At 40.8% G+C, this 23,295-nt stretch overlaps 1 protein-coding gene across 17 annotated transcripts in view; it reads left to right on the top strand.

Annotated features, from left to right (window-relative positions):
- Positions 1-23,295, top strand: part of rapgef1b (Rap guanine nucleotide exchange factor (GEF) 1b) — a 70,918-nt gene that overhangs the window by 43,368 nt on the left and 4,255 nt on the right. For 3 of the 17 annotated variants that reach the window (XM_058986942.1, XM_058986943.1, XM_058986946.1), the window contains 16 exons: positions 190-392; positions 3,889-4,059; positions 5,278-5,607; positions 13,597-13,845; positions 14,724-14,816; positions 17,305-17,393; positions 17,536-17,713; positions 18,460-18,535; positions 18,808-18,892; positions 19,340-19,432; positions 20,195-20,380; positions 20,654-20,738; positions 21,126-21,220; positions 21,790-21,868; positions 21,963-22,064; positions 22,802-22,899. In XM_058986942.1, coding sequence (XP_058842925.1) covers positions 190-392; positions 3,889-4,059; positions 5,278-5,607; positions 13,597-13,845; positions 14,724-14,816; positions 17,305-17,393; positions 17,536-17,713; positions 18,460-18,535; positions 18,808-18,892; positions 19,340-19,432; positions 20,195-20,380; positions 20,654-20,738; positions 21,126-21,220; positions 21,790-21,868; positions 21,963-22,064; positions 22,802-22,899 — 2,212 coding nt within the window. The remainder of the gene's footprint in view (positions 1-189; positions 393-3,888; positions 4,060-5,277; positions 5,608-13,596; positions 13,846-14,723; positions 14,817-17,304; positions 17,394-17,535; positions 17,714-18,459; positions 18,536-18,807; positions 18,893-19,339; positions 19,433-20,194; positions 20,381-20,653; positions 20,739-21,125; positions 21,221-21,789; positions 21,869-21,962; positions 22,065-22,801; positions 22,900-23,295) is intronic. The other 14 variants (XM_058986950.1, XM_058986951.1, XM_058986955.1 and 11 more) reach the window with 12 other exon arrangements.

Raw genomic sequence — 23,295 nt, forward strand, 5'->3', positions numbered from 1 at the left:
AATCTACATATATGTATATAATCTATATTTAATATAGCCTACGTTTTATAGTCCCCACTCTGTAGGATGCCTGCTTGCAGTATATTTCCCTGTATCTGTATACTGTGTCCCTTGAGCTCTCATTATAAACAGTATTAGCTTTCTATTTCCTGCCCTTCACTAACCCTGCTGGTTTGTTCCCCCTGGCAGTCCAGCAGTACATGCAGTTTCTGGAGGATTATTCTGAGCCGCAGCCCTCCGTGTTCTACCAGACACCGCAGAGCGAGAGCATCTACGAGCAGCGGAACAAGCGCTTCCAGGAGGCGTACGGCTTCAACGACTCCTTCAGCAGCACAGACTCTGTGCACGAGCTGCTGCCCCCGCCCAGACTACCGCCCAAGCAGAGGCAGCTGGTGAGTGCCATGCTGTAGCCACCTCCACCTCTCTCCCACACACACGACGAGAGACACACACACGCACGCTGAGAGAGACACACACACACATTTGTTAAAAGCGTTTATGTGGTCGTCCATATAGTGTAATGTTTCTTTTCTAAACTCTAGAGGGGCATGGCTATCGCCACAGCAATGAAAATTGGCGCTAAAGTAAATACTTCTGCATTGAAAGCTTTATGTTAAATGGTTAGGTTTTAAATATTTATTAAAACATGACATGGCCTACATCCTCAAGGTAGGTTTTGTCTGGTTTCTCTACTTCCTGGGGACTTTTTTGACCCCCTAAGCACTATGAACATGCCCACAGACATGCACACACAGGATAAAGCAGCCCTCTTCAGTGACGTATCAGTCATGTGCCACACAATATTTTTTGAGCCGCAGTATTTCTTTGTTGTTTGTCTGCCTGTATATTCTTGAAAACAAGATTCGATGCCACTGAAAGCCAGATAAGTTGGTCAAATGAAATAATTAAATCTCAAGAGACATCGCAGGAAAACAATTTTAAATTCAGGTGAAAAGTCAGAACCTTACAGTTTATCTTTCTGTCTCAAGGTTATTATCAACTGTGCCAGTAATCGGGCCATTCAGGAAGGCCTTCTGTCAGCAATCTCAAACCGACCTTTCAACTCACTTGCATTGAAATTGAGAACCTTACCCGCGGTTTTTGTTTAACTGAAAGAAACTGTTTTTATGAATGGATAAGTTGTGTCGATCACTTGTGTGGCTTCCTTTCAATTAGATGCTCTTGGTATGCATTCTGAAACAATCAGTCAAAATAGCTTGTGTGGGCAGGACAAACCTCAAGAACAGCTTCATCTGGCAGCCTGTGTTATTAATTGTGGCTCATATGACCAAAATGGTACCCTGGGAATATTAAACATTGACTGGTTATCAACCTTTTTATTTTTATTTTTTTAAATTAACGAGCCATTTTCTATTTATTACTTCTTAGCCATACAAGCATCATCAATACTGCAGCTGCCAGGGATGCCGGGAGAGAATTTTGTATCGATAAAGAAGAATTGTATCATTCCTTAGGATTTGGATTAATATGCTCTACCAGCCAGGGCAGGTTTCCCATCCCCTGATTTCAAACTAGCTGCATTTTCACTTCTCAGAATCTGCTTATCTGTGGCGATGGTGATGCATCTCTCTTGCAGGGTTTTCAGGTTCTCTGCTGAGTTAAGCACCTTTTTGTTTATTTTCCAGGGGATTGCACAAAATGATTGTCGCTTGTCTGAGATTGCATTTGTTTCTTTTTTTCACACTCCCCCCTCACCCTCTTGCTCGCGAGAGCTACTTGCGTTTAGCACCAAGGCACCCAGCCACACCAAGGCTCCCAGCCTTTAGTGTTAACCTACAAGTGCTGGAGAGCTGTTTTGAAACTCTTTGAGGCACCCAGTTTAACACTTTCTTTTTTAACATCATCAACATGTCAGCGATGGACTAGGCACCTGAGCTTTCGGCACAGCAAATACGATTTGAAAATGACCCGTACTGTCGGTAACCAGCCATCTGGCATGGCGGTTTGCCTCACCGACTGAACTGGAGGGGCTGTGTGTTTTACTCAGACCCGGAGCGATAGGGGGCGCGGTTCAGCCTTTCACCTGTGCAGGCCAGGGTTCAAAACTCAGTTAAATGTCAAATGAAGGAGTGAACACCCCCGTGACACTGAAATAACAGCACTGAGATGCTTAGCTGAATTTTGCGGGACGCTCATACAGGATGGAAATATGACCCTCATTGCGTAGCAGTTTGACCCATTGCTGGTTTTACTATGAGTTTAATCCAACACACCTGAGCTTGTTACCTGTACACTGTGGCTGATCAAGTTTGTATCAAAACCTGGAATGGGTGAAACTGCTCTGCAATAGAAGTCTTTTTTCCATCCATGTCATATTGTGCCTGTTCTTAACCTCTCACTAGTATTCAACTGAAGTATCTACTAGCCATTGTCCATTAAGCATTGTGCTTTCAGTAGCATGGTCCTGTATTGGTCTGGCATATCAGGTGACGCCGAGTTTTTAAACCTTAGAGCATTATTATGGCAATAGATATTAGTCAAGCCGATTAGTTCCCTCTGCAAAACACGAGATAGATCTAAGGGGAAATAGAAAGAAATGTGAAGAAAATTTTCTTAGCTCCAGTGGCACATACAATTTCCTGATCCTTGGTCAAATTTCTGTTTTTCCCCCCTTTTTTGTTTCTCCATTTACTTTCGAAAAGTCTTATTTTGTCTCTCGTTTTTTTATGTGCTTTCCAAACAAGATTTACTGCCAATGCGTGCAGTATTTAGACCCCAGCTTTAATATAATATATTTTAAATCAACACCAGTATTAAGAGTGTATTAGAAAGCAATTTATTCTGCCTACGCACTCTAAAAACAGGAAACAAATTGGGTATCTAAGCCCTACATGTTATGCACTCACCGTATCAGGAATCCATATTTAATATCATGGTAAACTGGAGCAGAGAAGATTAGGACACTGCAGTCCATGGCTCTACTCGCTCTACACCTCAAGCCACAATGCTGACTATGACTATTCTGTACAATTCATCTGGTAACAATGACTGCCACCTTGTTGTGAGATTGGGGATCCCTTTACCTTTTCCCGAAAGGCGGCTAGTAAACCAAGCCTTTCTCATCAATCGGCTGTTTCTCATCAATCGTGTCTTTCTGGACGGAAGTCATGTGCTGTGGTTTTTACACCCTGTATAAAGTACATCCATTCAAGTTGTCTTTTCACACCTTCTTCAGATTCAATAAGAGCCTGCAGAGAATGTTCTTCTGATGCTTTCTCTTTTTGTTCTTTCTCTTTCTCTCTCCATGCAGGGTAAGAGCTAGGTGTCCCCTGGTCATCTAAGCGGTTAGCTTTTTGAGTCACTATTTCCAGTAAATCCGCTCTATTCCTCCTGCTAGCATAGCCATCACTCTGCACTGTAACCCAAAAGATCCTTGAAAAATAACTTTATGCTTCTGCATTTCCAATATTTGGTTCCTTTTCCTGTTCCTATTTTTGCTGTGGGTCTCTGTACAGAATGACGCGTTTGCGATTAACGATTAGCGACGCAACTTTTCAATATACAGTAGGACATCAAATAATAATAGTGCATTTTAGACTTTGAAAACCATTAGCAGCCACCCAAACATGTTGTACTTTCCCTTTAAGAGGAAAGTCTCACAATTGGACTGTATATCATTTGGCCATCTAGTGCCATGCCACAAGGAAAAACACTGTTATACTTAAAGGGATGCAAAGTTTACCACAATATCTAAGTTTATTTTGTACCATGCCTATATTAAAAATAGGATTTAATAATGCTTGCAGCTGCTTTTGGCCTCCTGTTATTTGATATCTCAGTGCTTTTCCTTGGGGCGTCTGGTTATTTGAATTAAACTTTCACTGCTCTTTTCTTCTCTCCTGCTTTCTGTCTCGCCATGTCCTGCAGGCCTCCTATAATGCCTCCTCCTCCTCCTCCTCCTCCTCCTCTTCTCTCTCGTGTCATGTTCAGCATGCTCAGGCTGCTGTCCCGGTGGAGGATGCCAACGCGGCTCTCAGTCTGAGCATGTCCGTCTCTAACTCCTTCCTGAGCCGGCACAGCTCCTTCACAGCACCTTCGGTGAGTGGCGTGGCCTGCCTGTCCGTGGCCCGTGGTGTTGTGTGGCTGTGTCTGCTGCTTGGTGGTGCGCTGTGTATTCCTTATTGTGTTAGAGGGGGAGATATAACAGTCAACCCAGATTCAAAAGTGTGACTAACATTTGCTTTTCCTTTGACTAAAATTGATAAACGCAAATGTGGCCCAAACTGAGGCGCTGAACAAGCGTTGTGTACAAGCGCGTCTTGTTTTTTTTAACACCCAAAACCACTGGAAAATGGGAATAGTCTAGCAGTTTAGTAAACATCATTGTGATTGTATGTATTAAGCAAGCTTTCAGTCATCTATTATGAACACTTGTCGGTTGCGCTGCTATAAATGGCACCCTCGCTGTAAGATAACAAGCCAGCTTAAAGTTTTATATTTGGGGTATTGTTTCGAAAGCAACGAAATGCTCAAACTATTAATCAGATTCAAATGAATTCAAATTCACCTGTTTCATTGTCTATTTCGTTTGTGATTAATGAAAACGTGCCTCTTGCTCCCAGTGGTAAATCGTTTAAAGGTAGAAACAGTGGTTGGTTGCATTTGTAACAAGTGATAAAATGGTTTATAAATTGCGACGTTGCAATAGTTGCTTTTATGTGTACCCAGAGAATGGAGACAAATGGAGTTGGCGCATAATGTCTTGCATTATTGTGGATATTGATACATTTTAATGTATTAATGTTCACGTTATTTTCTATATGTTCCATTTTAGGGTTGTTCATTTTTCTAATCTCACGTTTACACAATGGCTGTGCTTTATAATAGATTCATCCAAGAAGCTTCAAAGATGGAGTGCAGCTGTATGTGTATTCTTTATAGCTACGCTAACCTGTGCTGTGTGGTTTCAGCATTACAACAGTGGTGCATAGGTTTGTGCAAGTTTCTTTCAAGATTACTATGAGAGGGAAAAGGAGAGTGCGTGTGAACTGAACAAATGAAATTAAACCAACACATCGACAATAAATAGACCAGGAAGTGAATCACTTGGTAAAAGTAGTCGATTCAATTTCTGCATCTCACTATATTCATCTAATAGGACATAATCTTGCATCCCATAAAAGCAATGCGCATGAGGATGAGTAGACTTCGGTAAACTGTCAATACAATTATCACTCTTCATTCTGTTTTTGTGATGTAGTGTCTTTTCTGTGTTTTTTTCCCTTTTAATTTTTGTGTTCTTTTTCCTTTTTAAAGTTGGTGTCTCCTCCTCTTTCTACTCCTCCTTCTTCCATCTCTGAAGAGTTTCCATTTCCTCTCTACCTGCCTCCCACTTTCCCCTTATTCAACCCGGCACCGATGGCAACGTCTCCCTGGCCCTTCCCCCTTCTCCCGCCTTCTCTGCTCCACCAATTAGTGCTCAGCCAGCCTTTCTTCGACCCCACCCTTCTCGGCCAGTGTTGGCTCAACCACCCTTTTTTCAGCCAATTATTTCTAAGTCAGTTGCTCCACAACCAATCAAACGTTGGCGCTGATCCTGTGTGGATTCCTGAATCTCCTCCCCTCTCTGCCCATCTTGAGTCACTGGTGAGCAATGCGTAGAGTGTTCAGTTCTCAATCTCCTGTAGAACCTCAAGGGTTAAATCCAATACACCGTCCAAAACAACTGCAAAAAATTGATTTCCAAACCTTTCGCTATTCAAAATGTAGTTAAATACCTTAGCTTGTAGTTCAACAAATACAGCCTATTTACATTTAAATTCAGATGTTGTGGTTGTTGACAGGTCTGCATGCTACCAAATTGCATGGATTTTAGCTTGTAATCTGTTTTACTAATGACTGGTCTATTTCTTGCATCCTTCAATGCATGTAATTACTGTTTCACAGTTTGTTTCAGATGGTAAACTGTCCATCTCCTGCTGTATAATAACGAACTTCCGTACCTAACACTTTAGGCTGAACAGTACAGGTTGACTTTCTTCCTAACTCCAAACAACATGGGTTACCGCACTTGTGTAGTGGGTCGTTATTGCTTCATCTACATTACTCTGTGGTTGTGTTGATGATAATGCAGTCAACAATGAGGGTATCAACAATATTGACTCCAGTAGGGTTGGCGTACTGCACAAGTGTAAAACTAGTAGCCTGAGGGTTGAGCTAACTGAATGTTGAGCTAATTTGCAGGAGGAAGCCAGCTTAAGGGCAGTTCAGCTTCCCGTTCAAAAATAGAAATGCCTTTGTGAATGCTGTCATTGTTAATAACTCATGGTACTGTTACTGCGAGCGGAGTGCTCTTTTTGTAAAATACAAAGCTGTGAAGGACCTTGAGCGCAGCTATTTCCAGTTCTGAATGCGCACAAAGGGCATCGCGCAGGAAGGCAACCCATAAACCAGTAGGGTCATGACCTGGAAGCGGTTTGCATTCTTACCATGAGTATTGGCTGAGCTGTGAATGGGAGAAGACTCATTAATGCAGGGTGACCGATTTAATACTACGAATTCACCTGGCCTTTGTGTATGCCTGCTACTCAAGTGGCATTTACTGCAGCACAACATGGAGGTATGAGATGATGGGCAACAAGGCTATTGGCACTTGAGTAGAGCACTGGTGCCTACTGCATTAACTGCTGGCCACCATTCATCCTGAGGAAGGGAGTCTATCTTGGCTGTTTCTCCACAGCAGCGGCTTCAAGTGGCTCAATGACTGCAGTAGAGAGGGCTCCCTGTCGATTCCGACCATTCCATTTAGAGAGGGCTCCCTGTCGATTCTGACCATTCCATTTAGAGAGGGCTCCCTGTCGATTCCGACCATTCCATTTAGAGAGGGCTCCCTGTCGATTCCGACCATTCCATTCACATTCTGTCACTGTAGCAGCACTGCTAATACTCCACATTGTATACAGTGTGCTGGACTGGCATCACTGCTGTGTCTTGTTTATATAGAGCCGGATTGTTTAATCCAGCAGAAAGAGGCTTATTCAGACCTGTGGCTCTCCGTTGTCTGAGTGCTTAATGACGCTTTTCAATTTGGTAACTGAGAGTGTCAATCCTAGGAAAACGGCTCCATTTGCTGAAACCCCTTGTAATAACAGACAGGGTGAAGAGGTTATTTCATTGTTTCACTGGGCTTCAGTAGAGGATGTCTTTTGTTCTAGCAGAAGAGGTATGAAATAACTAATCTGATGGAAGATTAGATGTTTTTTTGTGCTAGGCAGTGTGTTTCAAGCATCTGTTCAGCTGTCATTTTACCAGCCTAATAATATTTGTATGAGTAATATAGTGACAGCTGGAATGAATGGTGTTTGAGTTAATACCTCTGCTACAAATAGTTTCAGGTTATGTTTAGAGTATGCTGAGCAGTGGAGTGCTGTATCCTTAAGTCATTATAGGTTTCCATGGCATCTGCAGCAATAAAGTACAATATTAGTAGTTGTCCACCCATTCCGCTATTCAGTCTAGTTCCAAGGACTATTTCCTGCTGCTTATTATCCTCCACTGGGTATATAGTGAAGGCACTCATGCACATGTTATATCTACGTATTTCACACTTAGATCTATATAGAGACTTGCTTTCCCAATTGGGATCAGTCTTATAAAGTTCAGAGGTGTGGAGAAATAGGGCAGCAGTGTGGCGTAGTGGTTAGGGCTCTGGACTCTTGACTGGAGGGTTGTGGGTTCAATCCCTGGTAGGGGACACTGCTGCTGTACCCTTGAGCAAGGTACTTTACCTAAATTGCTCCAGTAAAAACCCAACTGTATAAATGGGTAATTGTATGTAAAAATAATGTGATATCTTGTAACAATTGTAAGTCGCCCTGGATAAGGGCGTCTGCTAAGAAATAAATAATAATAATAATAAAGAAATAGATATGCACTCTGAAACATTCCCAGGATATATAGAAACTAAATCTTGTATGTATTATAACTTAGTCTTGTGTCTCAAGATCAAAACTGGGATTATCAAAGAACAAAGAGCAGGACTTGAATTCATAAGAGACAGTCCAAAAACCCTTGACCGTTTTGATGGCACACTGCAGTACCAATAAAATACATAGGGATGTAGATTTTAGTAGTAGTGTGTACATATATTTGATTTGTTATGCATATGAAATCAAACCACTGGAACTGAGAATCTTGGAAAATGGTCTAAATAGGCAAATTAGTGATTGGCTAATTTAATTGATTGCTTTAATAGGCCGCACGTGCTATTAATTTAAAGTAGTAAGAGAAAAGGAACACCTACCCACCGATGGTAAAATGCATGACTTTTTAGAAGTTGTTTAAGATGTTGAATTAAAGCACAAAAGTGGTCTAACGTTTTCATACATGAGTGCTTATTGTTTCAACATCACTGATGCAAAATTGAGATTCTCACAGCCAGAGGTTTTCATGCAGGTAGGTATAGAAAGGATATCATGAGGTGTTCTAATAAGTGCGCACACGACTGTAGATAACAACTAGTATTGATGAATACGGTACTGTTTTAAAGAGTTCAGTTATCCGAAGCAGTTCTTGAAGAGGACTTTATCCCAGGTCTTTTCCTGTGTCAAGCTCCTTGGTGAGTGTGGAATGCCGATCATACGGATGTAACTCAAAACAGATTTTTTGGACGCTTCACTCTTGACTCTTGCCCCCAGCATGCAGGGGAATTTTTAACATTCTTCAATTCCTGTGGGTATGCCCAGCTGCAGGGCAGGGCCTGCTAGGGACATAGCAATGTCTGTTCTGCATTTGTAACAAAAATATATTTAAAAAATACCAATAATACTATGAATATTATTACTAGGGTTGGCATTATTTGATCATTTACACAAACTAGCTTTAAACTACAGTTTTCTGTTTATCGACATATAAAACTTAAGTTAAATATAACAAAGTCAGTGCTAAGTAAATAATAAATAAATAAGACACTCTCTCATCATCTGATTTAGATAAGCTGTTGAGGGCTATATCTTGCATACATTTTATTAAACTTTGTGTAATAGAGTGGAAGCTAGGTGCAAACTGATTAAGATGCTCAACCAAGCATCTTAACCACCGTGCAAAAAAGAGCCAGGCTCATTTGCATTTGTGGTTTACAGAGCTTTTTTTTTTTTTTTTTTTTTTTTTTTTTATTCATTTATTTTTAATAATTTAGTCGTTGCCAATCAGTTTTTATTATTTTCTCCCCAATTTGAAATGCCCAATTATTTTTAGGCTCAGCTCACCGCTACCACCGCTGTCCTCCAAAGCGTGTGCTGTCAGCCGCTCGTTTCTTTACACTCTGCAGACTCACCGTGCAACCGCCTCAGAGCTACAGCGTCAGAGGACAATGCGGCTCTGGGCAGTTTACAGGCAAGCCCGCAGGCGCCCGGCCAGACCACAGGGGTCGCTGGTGCGCGGTGAGCCGAGGACACCCTAGCCGACCTAACCCTCCCTCCCCCCGGACGACGCTCGGCCAATTGAGCGCCGCCCCCTCGGAGCTCCCGTCCACGGTCGGCTGTGGAGTAGCCTGGACTCGAACCGGCGACGTCCAGGCTATAGAGCGCAACCTGCACTCTAGCGAGTGCTTTTACTGGATGCGCCACTCGGGAGCCCCGGTTTACAGAGCTTTTAACTTCATCTCTGTACTGACACTTAATTGGCTGGGAACCCCTGATTAGTTGAGGATGAAACTACGTATGGGCATTTGTTATGGCATGCTATTCCACATGCTGTGTATTTAGATCATGGCAACTGTTTCATGTTTCTGACACCTGTGTAGAGGTAGGGTTTTTCTCATTTCAGTTTGCCAGTTATATTTTGAGCATACTGTGATTGGCATTAAGGAAAGGTTGTAATCAACCTCATGTTGTTGCTGTGCAGAGCGAAGCGGTGTGCTGGAATCTGAGGGAAAGATTGCAGTAGTCAGGAGATTTGCAATCAGGGAATGTTTCTACATACTTGGTTGGGACTTGCTGTGGAGCAGGCAGTGTGTGTTGGTATCCACAGTGCCTGAATGTCGTCGCCTGTGGCTTTGTGATTTCCAAGATAGAATGAGTGGAGTTGCGTGGGCAGGAAGGATTGAAGGAGGATTGGCTGTACTGTGAGGATGCAGTAGAAACACTGGTGGTGACAGGGTGGATAAATCTACAGTTTTCTCAGACAGCGGGCGTCAGGAGTCTAGACAGCAGAGCTGCTAATATTACTGCAAAATGCTTGAAAGTTAAGCATGAGTTTTCCCAAGAAATCTTTAGCATGACATTGCATATAACCTTTATACAATGCGTGTGGGTGTTTCAAAGCATATTTATTTGTCATTTTGCAATGGCCAACTTCTAGCAGTGACGTCACAATAGTGGCTTCAACAAGCTTTGAATTCAGATCTCCTCGCTGCAACAGCAATCTGTAAAAGAAAAATACATTACCTAATTAACCCAATACGTTTTTGTGTCATAAAAGCATCTGAAGGGCTATATTTGCAGAATATAGCCTTTTTTCTCTCTGTAGTCAGTCTGGGTGACACACCCATTGTAGGTTAATGAGTTTTGCAGTAATAATCACCTGCTCTTACCAGACAGGAAAACTCCCTAATGCAAGTGAAGACAGAGGCATCTTGAACAAACAGCCCAGTCCCCTGGGTAACCGGTTCGTTCAGGGTTCACTGCGTTTGTTTGTTTGTGTCCAACATAACCGGAGGCTTTTGTTAGTCAGCAGCACAAAAGCAATTTTGTTACAACAAAATGTTACCAAAACATTAGGACACCTAAACAATATTGTACCAGTAAAATAAAATGGTATATTTTTTTTTCAAAAATAGGCAGGCTCATCTGTATGTTTAGAACAGCTCATTCTGATAATATTCTTATTCATAGTCAACTCAAGCAAAGGCTCAATTCAAAAAGAAAAATGATTCTGTAATTATCTTTTTAAATACAAGAAGTACTTGGAACAGTTGAGACTTTATAATCGGTGTGTTTTGCAAAATCTTTCCCTATTACCACTGCACTTACCACTTAGGGCCTGATTTTGAAGGCTGTCCAAAGTATTTCTAGTGGAATAAAATCCTTGTAAAGGTGTAAAACTAGCAAGAAACACCGCTGAATATTAAACAGCTCCTTACTACAGTTAATAACTCATTTTATTTCTTAGCCATAAGTTTTATCTGCCACTTAAGTACAAGACAGGGCCTGTAATGTTTCTAGGTGAAAGATTTCTGAAAGGAGATCGGCCTGTCATGACCACCAGACACTTGGTCTTGTTGTACAACTGTTACCAGCTGTTCTAAGAGGTCTCTTCAGCAGCAGCTGTGCGTAAGCAGAGAAAAGGTCAAAAAATAAAATGTATTAAAAATGAATTAAATGTCAGGAGAGGGGAACAGGGTTTTATTTTTGGATGTGACGATGTTTAATGAGGTCAGGGTTAATTCCGGTGCGGAATTACATTATTTTCTTTTATTGTAGCAGGACAGGAAGTAAGCTGATTGAGTAATTTTCTATTACCACCCACATACGTAGCGTATACGTATTGTCTTGTTATATACACCTTACTGAACCTTCTTTCTGTGAACTCAATCCTCCAGTGAAATATTAACCCATTAAGCAAGCTGTATTTGTATAATTTCATACATTACGTGAAATTAGACTAAGTTGTCATAACAATATAGTTAGAGACAATTTAAATAACAGGTTGATAGATGCCAGTTCAAAATGTTAAAAAGTAGCCTGTCCTCAAATGAAAGCACTTAATGGGTTAAAATACAAAGGAAAATAACTAGTTAGCAATATCTTCAGCAGGTTGGGAGTGTGAACATTGCTACCCTATCGCAAACACGTTACTTTTACATTTCTCTTATCTCAGATTGTACAGGCATTTTCCCTTATTGACAATGCACATGTTTTCAGGAATTTAAATTCCAAATGATAGCACTGCTATACAACAGCTATGTTGTCTTAAGAGTAGGGCTGTCAATTAATCGCAGTTAACTTCTGTGATTTAACGTGTTCATTTCTTTGTAGATTTATTAACACACGTTAATCACTGCTCTCCTCTGTCTTGATCCTCTTAGCATACCTTAACTCATTCCCTGCGGCACCATTTTAATACACTGGAGCGCATGCAATGAGTGCAGTCACGTTTGCATAGGAAGCTAGTCGTGTAACTGCATGATAGAGCAAAGTACTAAAAGTGAAGGACTTGTGAATGGGAAGTTTATTTAAAAAAAAAAAAAAAAAAAAACAACAACTTTGTGACGTGTCAAACGTAGGCTACATCTAATCTGAAATTCTTTGTTTGAGAAATTTCTATAAATTATACATTTCCATTGGGGTATGTAAACTTTTGACTACAACTGTATGTGTGTGTGTATATGTATGTGTGAACTGTTGGTTCAAACAGTTTAACAGCAAATGCTGGAGTTTTTCTGTGAAATTCTGTGTAAATAAATCTAAAACTAGTTTTTTTTTTATGCCGGGTTGTTTTTTGAATAATAATAATAATAATAATATTAATAATACAACGACAAAATACAATTCTCTTCATGCAAGCATTCCAGGGCGCTTTACAAAAGAAATATAAAAAAGCCTGTGTCTAATATATAATCCAACTACAACTAAACAGACCCAAACAAATACGTTTTCAAACACGATTTAAAAGATTCAATTGTGCTTGCATTCCTGATATGAAATTGGGAGCAAGTTCCAAAGACGAGAGGCATTGTAACTGAATGCCCTGGCTCCTACACAGTCCAAACGAATTGTAGGGACTGTCGGAAGGTTCGAATTGTCCAATCTCGGGGAACGACCAGGGTCATATGGGGTCAGCAGATCTTGACGATAAGAAGGTCCAAGACCATATAAGGCCTTATAGATAATAAGAACTACTTTAAAATAATAATAGCATCAGTAATAAAACAAACTCGAATGAGATGGATGCAGTAATTGTATCAATTCAATCAGCAATTAAAACGAAGATTAACTAAGATTAAAAAATGTTATACTTACGAGACATATTTATTGGCAGCCTTATCTACTGCACCGACATGAATTGTAATTTTATTTTGCCCCTAGTTTTCAGCTTTAAATTTTCACAGTTTATGGGCATCTCTTTATTTTAATATAAATGTATAAGGTAAACACTGTATTTGGTTGCTAAGAATAGCAAAGCAATCTGTGGATTGTATAAAATAGACATTTGAAGTAAAATGCTGGATGATCCCACATGTGCTACATCAGATGGCATCTTTCAAGAAAGTTCTAGCTAAAACAAATGACCCCCCCCCCCCCCCCCCCCCTGTTTGAAGTGGTGAAGTGGATTTTACTGTGGCGTATTGTTGTTTTTGCTCTATTTTTATCCAAAGGAATGTTTATGTTTCTCTTAATGGGGGAAGTCAAACTTACAGCACATCCCTAGTATGTAAAAATACTACAGACATGTTTGCTTTACACAAATGAAAATAAATATCAGGGCAATGGTAGAAACAATACAGTGGCTTCAGTGAGTGTATGGCGATTTAAACAGCTAGAATCTAATTCAGTATTTGATTTGCAGGTCTGGTACACTGGTCTCCTTCTCATCTCTTGTTTCTTTCTCTCTTTCTCTTTCTCTCCCTTCCTCCAGTACAAGTCTGTTTACAGGTCCTACTCTCAGGACTTTGCTCCTCACAATCAAGCCTCCATTCCTCCTTTCCTCTCACCTGTCTCTTCCCACTTTACAACTGTCCACCAATCGCAGAGCTTGGACCTAGCTGCGCCAGCCACGGCAGTTCCTGGGGGCGTGGCCAATGGTTCCCAGGACAGCTCTGGTGGCTCTCTTGCTGTCTGTCCACCTTCTGAACCTTCTCTCCCTGACTCTCTGCAGACCTCTGTGGTGAGATGTCATTGTAATGCTACAGAGGGGCTTGGGAGGGGGTAAGGGGGCTGGCGTGTCAGGTAGAGCTCTTTGTGTGCCTGATATGACAGTTGGTTGTTAATTTGCCTTTGCAAGTTTTCAGTGAGCTATTGGGTATTTGTTGTCCAGTAGGTTGGCTTGATGAATATACTGTTCTATAAATACTGTATGTTTATATCTTGGTGTAACAAAGATCGGAAGTGGTTGAGCTCAAATCTAAACTTAATTGGTGAGTCAGTGCATTCAAATCCATATCCATAAAAATATTAAAAGTCCTGGTTTTTAATATTTTTATGGCTATGTACTTTCAATCCACCATCTGGACACTAATAAGTATATACATCCACGCCACCTGGTGGACATTTTAACACATTACAGCTCACTATGTGGAATGAATTACAGTACTTCTAAAAAAGCAGATGTTCCTGGCTGTGGGTATTTAATTGTGTGCACTACACACAGACTTGGGGTTAATTCATTAAACATAGATCTTCATCTACTTTCAGAGCATAAGTCAATGCTGGAAATGAATGTAACACCAGCAGAGGCTTCTTTTTCCTTTATCTTGTGCTTCAAGTGGGTTGTTGCTCAGTTAAGATACTGGGCCTCGTTTTTAGGCCTGGATGAAGTTGTTGGACTGCATTGCTTTTCAATAAAACTGAAAATAGCTGTGTGCTTGCCACCAAAAAGCTGTTCTACTTCTGAGTCTGAACTTGGGAATGCTGTGGTGTGTAAACTCTGGTCTTTCTCCCATGATTACACCACTGGCTCCCTGGGGCTCTGCCGTACATCTGTGTGTGAAGTTTGTACCCCACCTGGGCACTGTCATATATTTGCTGTTGTCCTGTCTCCTGTAGAGCGAGAGTGCTAACGAGGAAGGCGGGGAGGGTGAATACGTCAATCTGTATTCGTCCAGTCAAGTCAATGGAGAGCTTCCTCACTCCAGAGGAGTAAGTAGCTGGCACCGCACGGCATGCTGCTTGAGGGTGGAGAATGGGCTGCTGGGAGCATGTCATGCTTGAGTTCCATGGCTTGATTGGGACCATGTGCTTCTGGTCACGCCATGCTATATGTCTGAACTTCTGTGTACTGCTGTACCATGTACAAAATGTACTAAAAGCCAGCACCAGAAGAGCTTTTAATAGACTTTTAAATGTATTTGTTGCGGACTAACAAATGCGGTGAAAGGACCCTTCTGCCTCTGAGTTGCTTGTTCTGCAGCCTGATATTGACTTGCCACAGTATTGTTCATTATTTTTAAAGCAGATAATTTTGTTTCTTCCAAAATCTATTTGCAAGGATACATGTAAGACATGCCATTTATGATGGAATAAACACATTAGCTTTCAACTCCAGACCAGTAAGTGGCGCTAGTCGTATGGAGCTTGACTTCATCAAGCTCTTTTAAATAGTTTCCGAATGTATGTTTAACATGCCAAATACCGTAGAGGGTCGGAAATGTGCAGGCACCTAGTTAGAGTGCTGGCAAGGTCAGGTTGCAGCTTGGTGACCGTGCAGGCTTATCATCTCTCTGCCCGGCCAAGCTATCCCCGGCGTTTATCAGGAACGCTGTTAAGGATCAGCTATACCTTTTCATTCTCCATCTTCTGATCTGTCATCAGCTGCCAGTTTGGTGCCAGTTCTCGACACTGGTCTCGTGGTGGTTTTGTGACGTCTGTATGGTACTTACAGATTTAAGCTTTGTCCCTTGCAGACCCTCGGTAACCATCACGTGGAAAGAACTTTTTAAACACATCAATGCAGCCAGTAGTGTAGTCCTAAATCTGGAATGCCGATAAAATATAGATTTTCTTAAACAAGAATTAATACGATTTCACATTTCAGTTGGATACCGAAGTTCTAGTAACTCCTATAATAGGAAATGCATGTATCTAATTTCTAGTGTCCAGTGTCTTTCTCCATCATGTCAGTATGCTTTACTGTATTTACTTGTCAGTGGCGTTGTTTGTATTTGTGTCCACAGTCGATGCACTGTTGCTGTCGTCTTCGTCAGCATTTTTAGCCTTCTTAAAGAAGTAGTTTGTAAATGAAGAAGTTCCTAATGCTTGTTTCGGACAGTTATGCGGGAGATGTGAGTCATGTCACTTAGTTTGCCTATTATGCGAGTTCCGGCTCAACTTCACCACTGCTACTATAGAAAATAGTACCGGAATGGCTTGACTGCACCACTGAATGCAGATACGAACCAAACTCCAGAGGCATTAATCAGTAAGTGACTGAAAAACCAGTCTAATGGAATTAGTGGGATTTTAACTTTCTGATTGTCAGCAGTTGTTAGGAGCTTTAAACTGCATTCATTTCGGTGTGATGCAGGAAGTTACAGTGCATTGATTTTGTTTTAGCCCAGCGGGATTCTCACTGAGCTGCAGTGTAATGGATTTTAACTGGGATTATAATTCAAGATCAACACTCATGACGCTTGAAGGACTTGTCCTAGAAATATTTATTTAGTTTGCCTGGAGACTGACGGAAAGTTCTTATCCCCTGACAAAGCAGGTTATCACATTCATAACCTTTACAAAACGTCTCCCGTTTCTCCCTTGATTACCATTACTGGCAGTGTCCAGTTCTCCACCCACGTTCCCTTGCCTTGTTGCTCTAGGACTAATAAAACCATGATTTTTAGATGCAGTGTGTGTCGCTAATACATTGCATAAGTGTGCTGTATGAGGGCAGCTATGAATCCCTTCAGGGCATTTAACTGCCAGGTCTTGGTGCTGATTCAGCTCTGTCTGAATGGTGTAACTGCTGTGTACACAACGCCCTTTTGTTTTTTTTAATGTATCCGAAAAAAAGAATCTGATAAATAAAATATCTGTTTTATAAAGCCCATTGGCTGTGAAGGCTAAGGCTGTGTAAAGCTGGTGTACAGACACAGCCTATTGCAGTTAAAGAATCATATTTAAATAAATGTGTTACTTTTGTATAAATCGGCAGTTTTTAAGGATGGAAATAAGACTGTTTTGATACATTCCTGGTTTTACTCTTGAGTTTAATAAGACACAGCTCAGCTTGTTACCTATAATGTGGCAAGCTCTTAGTAGAACCTGGTATGGGTGAAACTGCTATGTAATAAGAGTCTTATTTCCATCCCTGCTCATTTTACATGCTTGAATTGTCCACATTTCAGGGGGAAAAAGCTCTCTATAAGACTGTAAATAAAGGGCATTGTTTGTACTATAAGCACCCCCTTCAGCAGTTCCATTTCATCCATGCAACCCCGACTCACACCTCCCCTTTCACTACTAATGTAGGACAGTAAATTGCAACAGTGCCTTTTTCTTAAATGTTATGATTAAACTGCAGTGGTTTTTCTAACAGTAGTGTTATAAAACAAACCAGACTGGACGTTCGTATTTGCTAGATTACTATTTTTTCTATGCTATATCCATGATAGTCATTGTTTGTACGTTTCAGGACCCAGCAGCAGTGACAGACGATGCGCTGCCAGACCCCTCCCCTCAGAAGCCCTCGACCAACAGTAAAGAGAACGCAGAGGATGGCAGGTAAAGGGTTTGCTTCTCTTCAGCAGCAGGCACACACGTGGGGTTGGCAGTGCCAGTCAGTAACAGTGACTGCACTGGGGTAGTTCAGTATCCTAAAATCAAATCAAAGATGAGTTGACAGTTTCTGTGATTGGTTCCCCAGCAGGAGACAGAAGTCGACAGACTCTGATCACAGTGACGAGGAGGTTGACGAACTCTCCCTGATCGATCACAAGGAGATCATGACGAGGATAACGCTCAAACAGGAGGTGAGAGACCGGGTCTGTGCATCTGATCAAGACCTGTCTGCTATCATTGAACACGTGGAGCCATCTTTGAGGGTAATGATATCAGTGTTCAAAGCACTGGCTGTGCATCATGAAAATACAGTGTGCTTTCATCATCATATTGTACTGTTAACCATTTATCAGAATTACTGAAAGGCAACAATCAGTATCCTCAGTATAGTTTTTTTTTTTAAATTTAAACATGGTACCGTTGGATTGTGGTATTAACTGTTATAATTGCAGAATAATGTTAATTAATATATCTACAGTGTGACAATAACATTTCATTTTTACTGTATTTTAAAAGAAAATAGTAGTAATGGAGGATTTTATTTTATTTTTTTAATCCAAAAGCCCTTTTACACAGAATAACTCTCTGCCTGTTTTATAAACTGCACGACACTGCCCTCTGTAGGGGTGTGTGTATAATTTCTCAGTGCTGTGTCATCTTCAGGCATCAATCTGTATCCCCCAAGGTCGACACCAGCTTTTTTAAACCCTCAGCAGAACGTTAGAAGTTGAAACTAGATGAAAAAATGGTTTACAGAGGCCAAGCTGAACTGTGTGTTAATGTTTTGTCACCAAAGGTCGTCTTATAAGTTCAGAGTTCTGCTGCTTCAGAAAAGCTCATAATTCTACTTTACGGTAAGGGATGATAAAAGCATTCTACTGTATATGTGGCTTAAAGATTTACACCGAAAGTGTGAGTAGCTCAGAGGTTTGTATATCGGGCTGCATTGTGGTGATGAGTATTATCTGCTCATCAGTTTCAAATCGTCTCGTACACCTCTCCCCTGCAGAGTGATGACGGGCCTGATGTGCGTGCTGGATCAGGAGATATTTTACTAGTGCACGCGACCGAAACGGACCGGAAAGGTATTTATCAATCAGCACTTTAACCACTGAATCTGCAGTTACAGCAGTTCTGTAACGAATCTTATATTGATTTTTGTGTTTAATTATGTACTGAGTTCTGTATTTAAAAAAAAAAGAAAAACATAGTCCATGTAAAATCAGCATCATAATTTTATTCTTTCCCTTCTAGCATATGTTCTTTTCATTATGTCTTTAAAATTTCTAATGAATTTGAACAGTTATGTGTTATCAGTGTGTTTAATTTATGCCGTTTAACCTTTATCTCTTTCTAGATCTGGTTTTGTACTGTGAGGCTTATCTTACGACTTACCGAACTTTCATAACACCAGAGGACCTGATCAAGAAACTCCACTATAGATATCCTTTTGATCTGGCTAGATCTGCAGTATATACAGAGTCTGCAGGGCTGTAGCTGTTCTCTATTACAGGGCTGCTCTTGGTTTCAGTGGAGTTCACTGACTTTACCTGTGTGTGGATGTCTGTTACAACAGTCCTTTACCAAGCTGTCTTTTAGTCAGAATATCGCCAGTTACCCCAGCTATTTAGCAGACACCTTTATCCAAGGCGACTTACAGAGACTAGGGTGTGTGAACTATGCTTCAGCTGCAGAGTCACTTACTACGTCTCACCCGAAAGACGGAGCCCAAGGAGGTTAAGTGACTTGCTCAGGGTCACACAATGAGTCAGTGGCTGAGGTGGGATTTGAACCGGGGACCTCCTGGTTACAAGCCCTTTTCTTTAACCACTGGACCACACAGCCTCCAATTTGGAAGTGTTGTATTTGTTTCCTTAATCCCACTGTACATATACAAGATTCTGCCACAGTCCAGACACGTTCAAGAAGCGCGTGAGCAAAAACACCTTCTTCGTGCTCGTCCGTGTGGTGGATGAACTCTGGTGAGTCTTTATGTAACAGATATATTTAAAACACAGTGATTGTTCTGTATTGTATTCTAACTGAGGCTACTGTGTAAACAGTACATGAAGAACACAATCACAAATGGTACATTTGACTATTTTTACATATTTTTCAAGATGAGATACATTGTATGTCACTGTACTTTAATAATGTTAGGAAAAGGTATGTTTTAAATACAGAAGTAAAACATAAATACTACAAGCACACTACTTTTATTGAAATGTAGACTTTAAAATGTATCTGGTTTGTTTAAACGGTAAGCATCAAGTTTACTCAAAAGGTGTCAACGTTAATCTCCACCCTGAATTCAAACGCTCCGGCTATCTGTTGTAAATCAGTTAAACACAGATTTCCACCCTGAATTCTAACGCTCCGGCTCTGTGCTGTAGATCAGTTAAACGCAGATTTCCACCCTGAATTCTAATGCTCCGGCTCTGTGCTGTAGATCAGTTAAACGCAGATTTCCACCCTGAATTCTAACGCTCCGGCTCTGTGCTGTAGATCAGTTAAACGCAGATTTCCACCCTGAATTCTAACGCTCCGGCTCTGTGCTGTAGATCAGTTAAACGCAGATTTCCACCCTGAATTCTAACGCTCCGGCTCTGTGCTGTAGATCAGTTAAACGCAGATTTCCACCCTGAATCCTAACGCTCCGGCTCTGTGCTGTAGATCAGTTAAACGCAGATTTCCACCCTGAATTCTAACACTGCAGTTCCATGCTTGCTTGTCCTCAATTCCAGTTTGGTAGAGCTCACTGATGACATCCTGAAGCAGCTGATGGACCTCGTGTTCCGGCTGGTCTGCAGCGGGGAGTTGAGTCTGGCGCGAGTCCTGAGGAAGAACATCCTGGACAAGGTGGATCAGAAGAAGCAGCTGCGCTACATCAACTCCATGAAACCCCTGGCCGCCCGCGGTGTGGCTGCAAGGTGAGCATGGGGCTCCAGCACAGCTTCTCTGGGAGTCGGTATACAGCTGGGGACAAAACGTTTGCATCACCTATAATTTTATTATTGAGACATTTAATATATACTATAGGTGGACATAATTGTGATCATTTATTTAACATCATGTAATCAAAGCCATGATAGTAGTACAGTATTTCATGTTAGAGTTCAAAACGTTTGGCCATAGCTGTAGGGCTGCAAGCATGGCTTTTCCTCTGGGCAGAGTTAATGATTCTCCTGTTACTTCTCTTCCAGACCCGGCACCCTCCATGATTTCCGCAGTCACGAGATAGCAGACCAGCTGACCCTGTTAGATGCTGAGCTCTTCTATAAAATTGAGGTGCCACTTATCTGATATACTCCTGTTTTGTTTGTTTTTTTGCTGGTTTATCGTGCATAAATAGAGGTGTGTGGGTGTTTTTTTTTAAAACAAGTAAGTTTATGATGAAGTCTTTAAACTCTGAAAACTTCTGTAGAGGTTGTATAAAGATATAGATACACAGCAGTTTGATCCATTCCTGGTTTTACTAGGAGTTCAATAAGACACACCTGAGCTTGTTACCTATACACTGGGGCTACTCAAGTTCGTTGTAAAACCTGGAAAACTACCTGAAACGTTAACCTTCACAAGGTAACAAAATCGGTCTAGTTTGGTGTGCTAATTTCTTTCTTTCTTTCTTTCTTTCTTTCTTTCTTTCTTTCTTTCTTTCTTTCTTTCTTTCTCCAGATCCCTGAGGTTTTATTGTGGGCTAAAGAACAGAATGAGGAGAAAAGCCCTAACCTGACCCAGTTCACAGAGCACTTTAACAACATGTCTTACTGGTAAAGATTCACAGTACCTGCACACTAAAAACATGTCTAGTGATTACCAGTTGGAGCCCCACCATCACACAACAAAACCAGCTTCTGTAGCACCCACAACACACAGAGCAAGGCTCCGTAAAGGAGTTTGTACTGTAACTGGATGTAGATCTAGTTGCTTGGTGGTGGATTACTGTTACAATATACCGCAGGAAACACATTGAACCAAATTAAACTGGTTCCTTTTTATATCGTATGAAAATAAAGGAAAGAAAATATAAGAAGTGATACCTCTGTGGTTGAAAGAAATGAAGCTGAGCTGTGATTTGTATCTTTTTTTATGTTTTGAGACGAAAGGTAAAGCATGCTAATGCGTCGATAGAGGGATTTCATGAAGCTAGATCGGGCATGACTGATAGTGGTGAAAGGCTCCGATATGGTGAAGCAGTGACACCCAAATGTACATAATAAGACTGCAAATTCATCAAGGGGTTCTGGTGACAAGACAACCACGAGAGAAAATCAATGTACGCCGTCCCTTAAAGTACATGGTAACAGAATACATTTTTGTGTTTGTGTTTGTTTCCCAGGGTTCGATCAATAATCATTCTTCAAGAGAAAGCCCAGGACAGAGAGAAACTGCTCCTCAAGTTCATTAAAATTATGAAGGTAAGCCTTGGATTACATACAGTTGTTAATTTTTAGAAACAGACATTTGTTATTATGTGGATCTCATTTCATATATCTCTCTTTCCTGTTCCAGCACTTAAGAAAGCTAAATAATTTTAACTCCTACTTGGCAATATTATCAGCCCTGGACTCGGCACCGATACGGAGACTTGAGTGGCAGAAACAGACCTCAGAGGTTTGTACAGGTGTTTTTTTTTAGCTAATTGAAATACTTGTACCCACTAAGCTTGTTAGAGCTGCAGTGTCACTCACCTGCGCTCTACAATATAACTCTTTGGTGTCTGCTTACTCCAGTGGGCCAGCATTGTACTTTCAATATGCAGTTTGATGACCAGTTTTAGTTTGACGTTTATCAGCTTTATCTCTAGAGTTTAAGGTAACCTTTGAGTAAAAAAAAAAAAAAATATATATATATATATATATATATATATATATATATATATATATATAATATATATATATATATATATAATATATATATATATATATATATATATATATATATATAATTATTATTATTATTATTATTATTATTATTATTATTTATTTCTTAGCAGACGCCCTTATCCAGGGCGCCTTACAATTGTTACAAGATATCACATTATACATTATTTCACATTATACAGATATCACATTATTTTTACATACAATTACCCATTTATACAGTTGGGTTTTTACTGGAGCAATCTAGGTAAAGTACCTTGCTCAAGGGTACAACAGCAGTGTCCTCCACTGGGGATTGAACCCACAACCCTCCTGTCAAGAGTCCAGAGCCCTAACCACTACTCCACACTTAGCTCAAAATATATGTTTGACACCATATGGCACATTAAACTTTAAATACTGTCAGCATAATAATAAATCGCTATGTGCAAGTAGTGTTCAAAATATGAATTGGATCCCACTTGCCAGGGTCTGGAGGAGTATTGCACCTTGATTGACAGCTCATCCTCATTTCGGGCGTATCGGGCAGCACTGGCAGAGGTGGAGCCCCCCTGTATACCTTACCTGTGAGTACGCACCTGTTCACCTGCAAACATATACTACCATGAGTATGTAGCTGGCAATAGGTATTTAACCCTTTGCGGTCCATTGTCGGACTGGGTCCGACATTGCAATTATTCCTCACAGGTCCTTTGTCGGACTGGGTCCGACATCATTATAGCAACGCAATAAACGGGTGTTTAGTCGTTTTTTCTCCGGAAAAAGCCGAGAAAACCATTCAGTTGTCGAGTGGGAGCGACAGGAGCTAAGACAAGTAGAAAAAAAAAATAAAAGGCGTATCTCATGAATAGTCATACATGGTATCAGGTATCAGATAACGGGGAGGTCATAGTAAACAAGCTGGCTGAGTGCGTCAGCGCACAGAGACTATCACGGACATTTGCAGAGCTTTTTTCTGATGT

The sequence above is a fragment of the Acipenser ruthenus genome, chromosome 15, assembly GCF_902713425.1.
Source record: "Acipenser ruthenus chromosome 15, fAciRut3.2 maternal haplotype, whole genome shotgun sequence".
Classification (NCBI taxonomy): Eukaryota; Metazoa; Chordata; class Actinopteri; order Acipenseriformes; family Acipenseridae; genus Acipenser; species Acipenser ruthenus.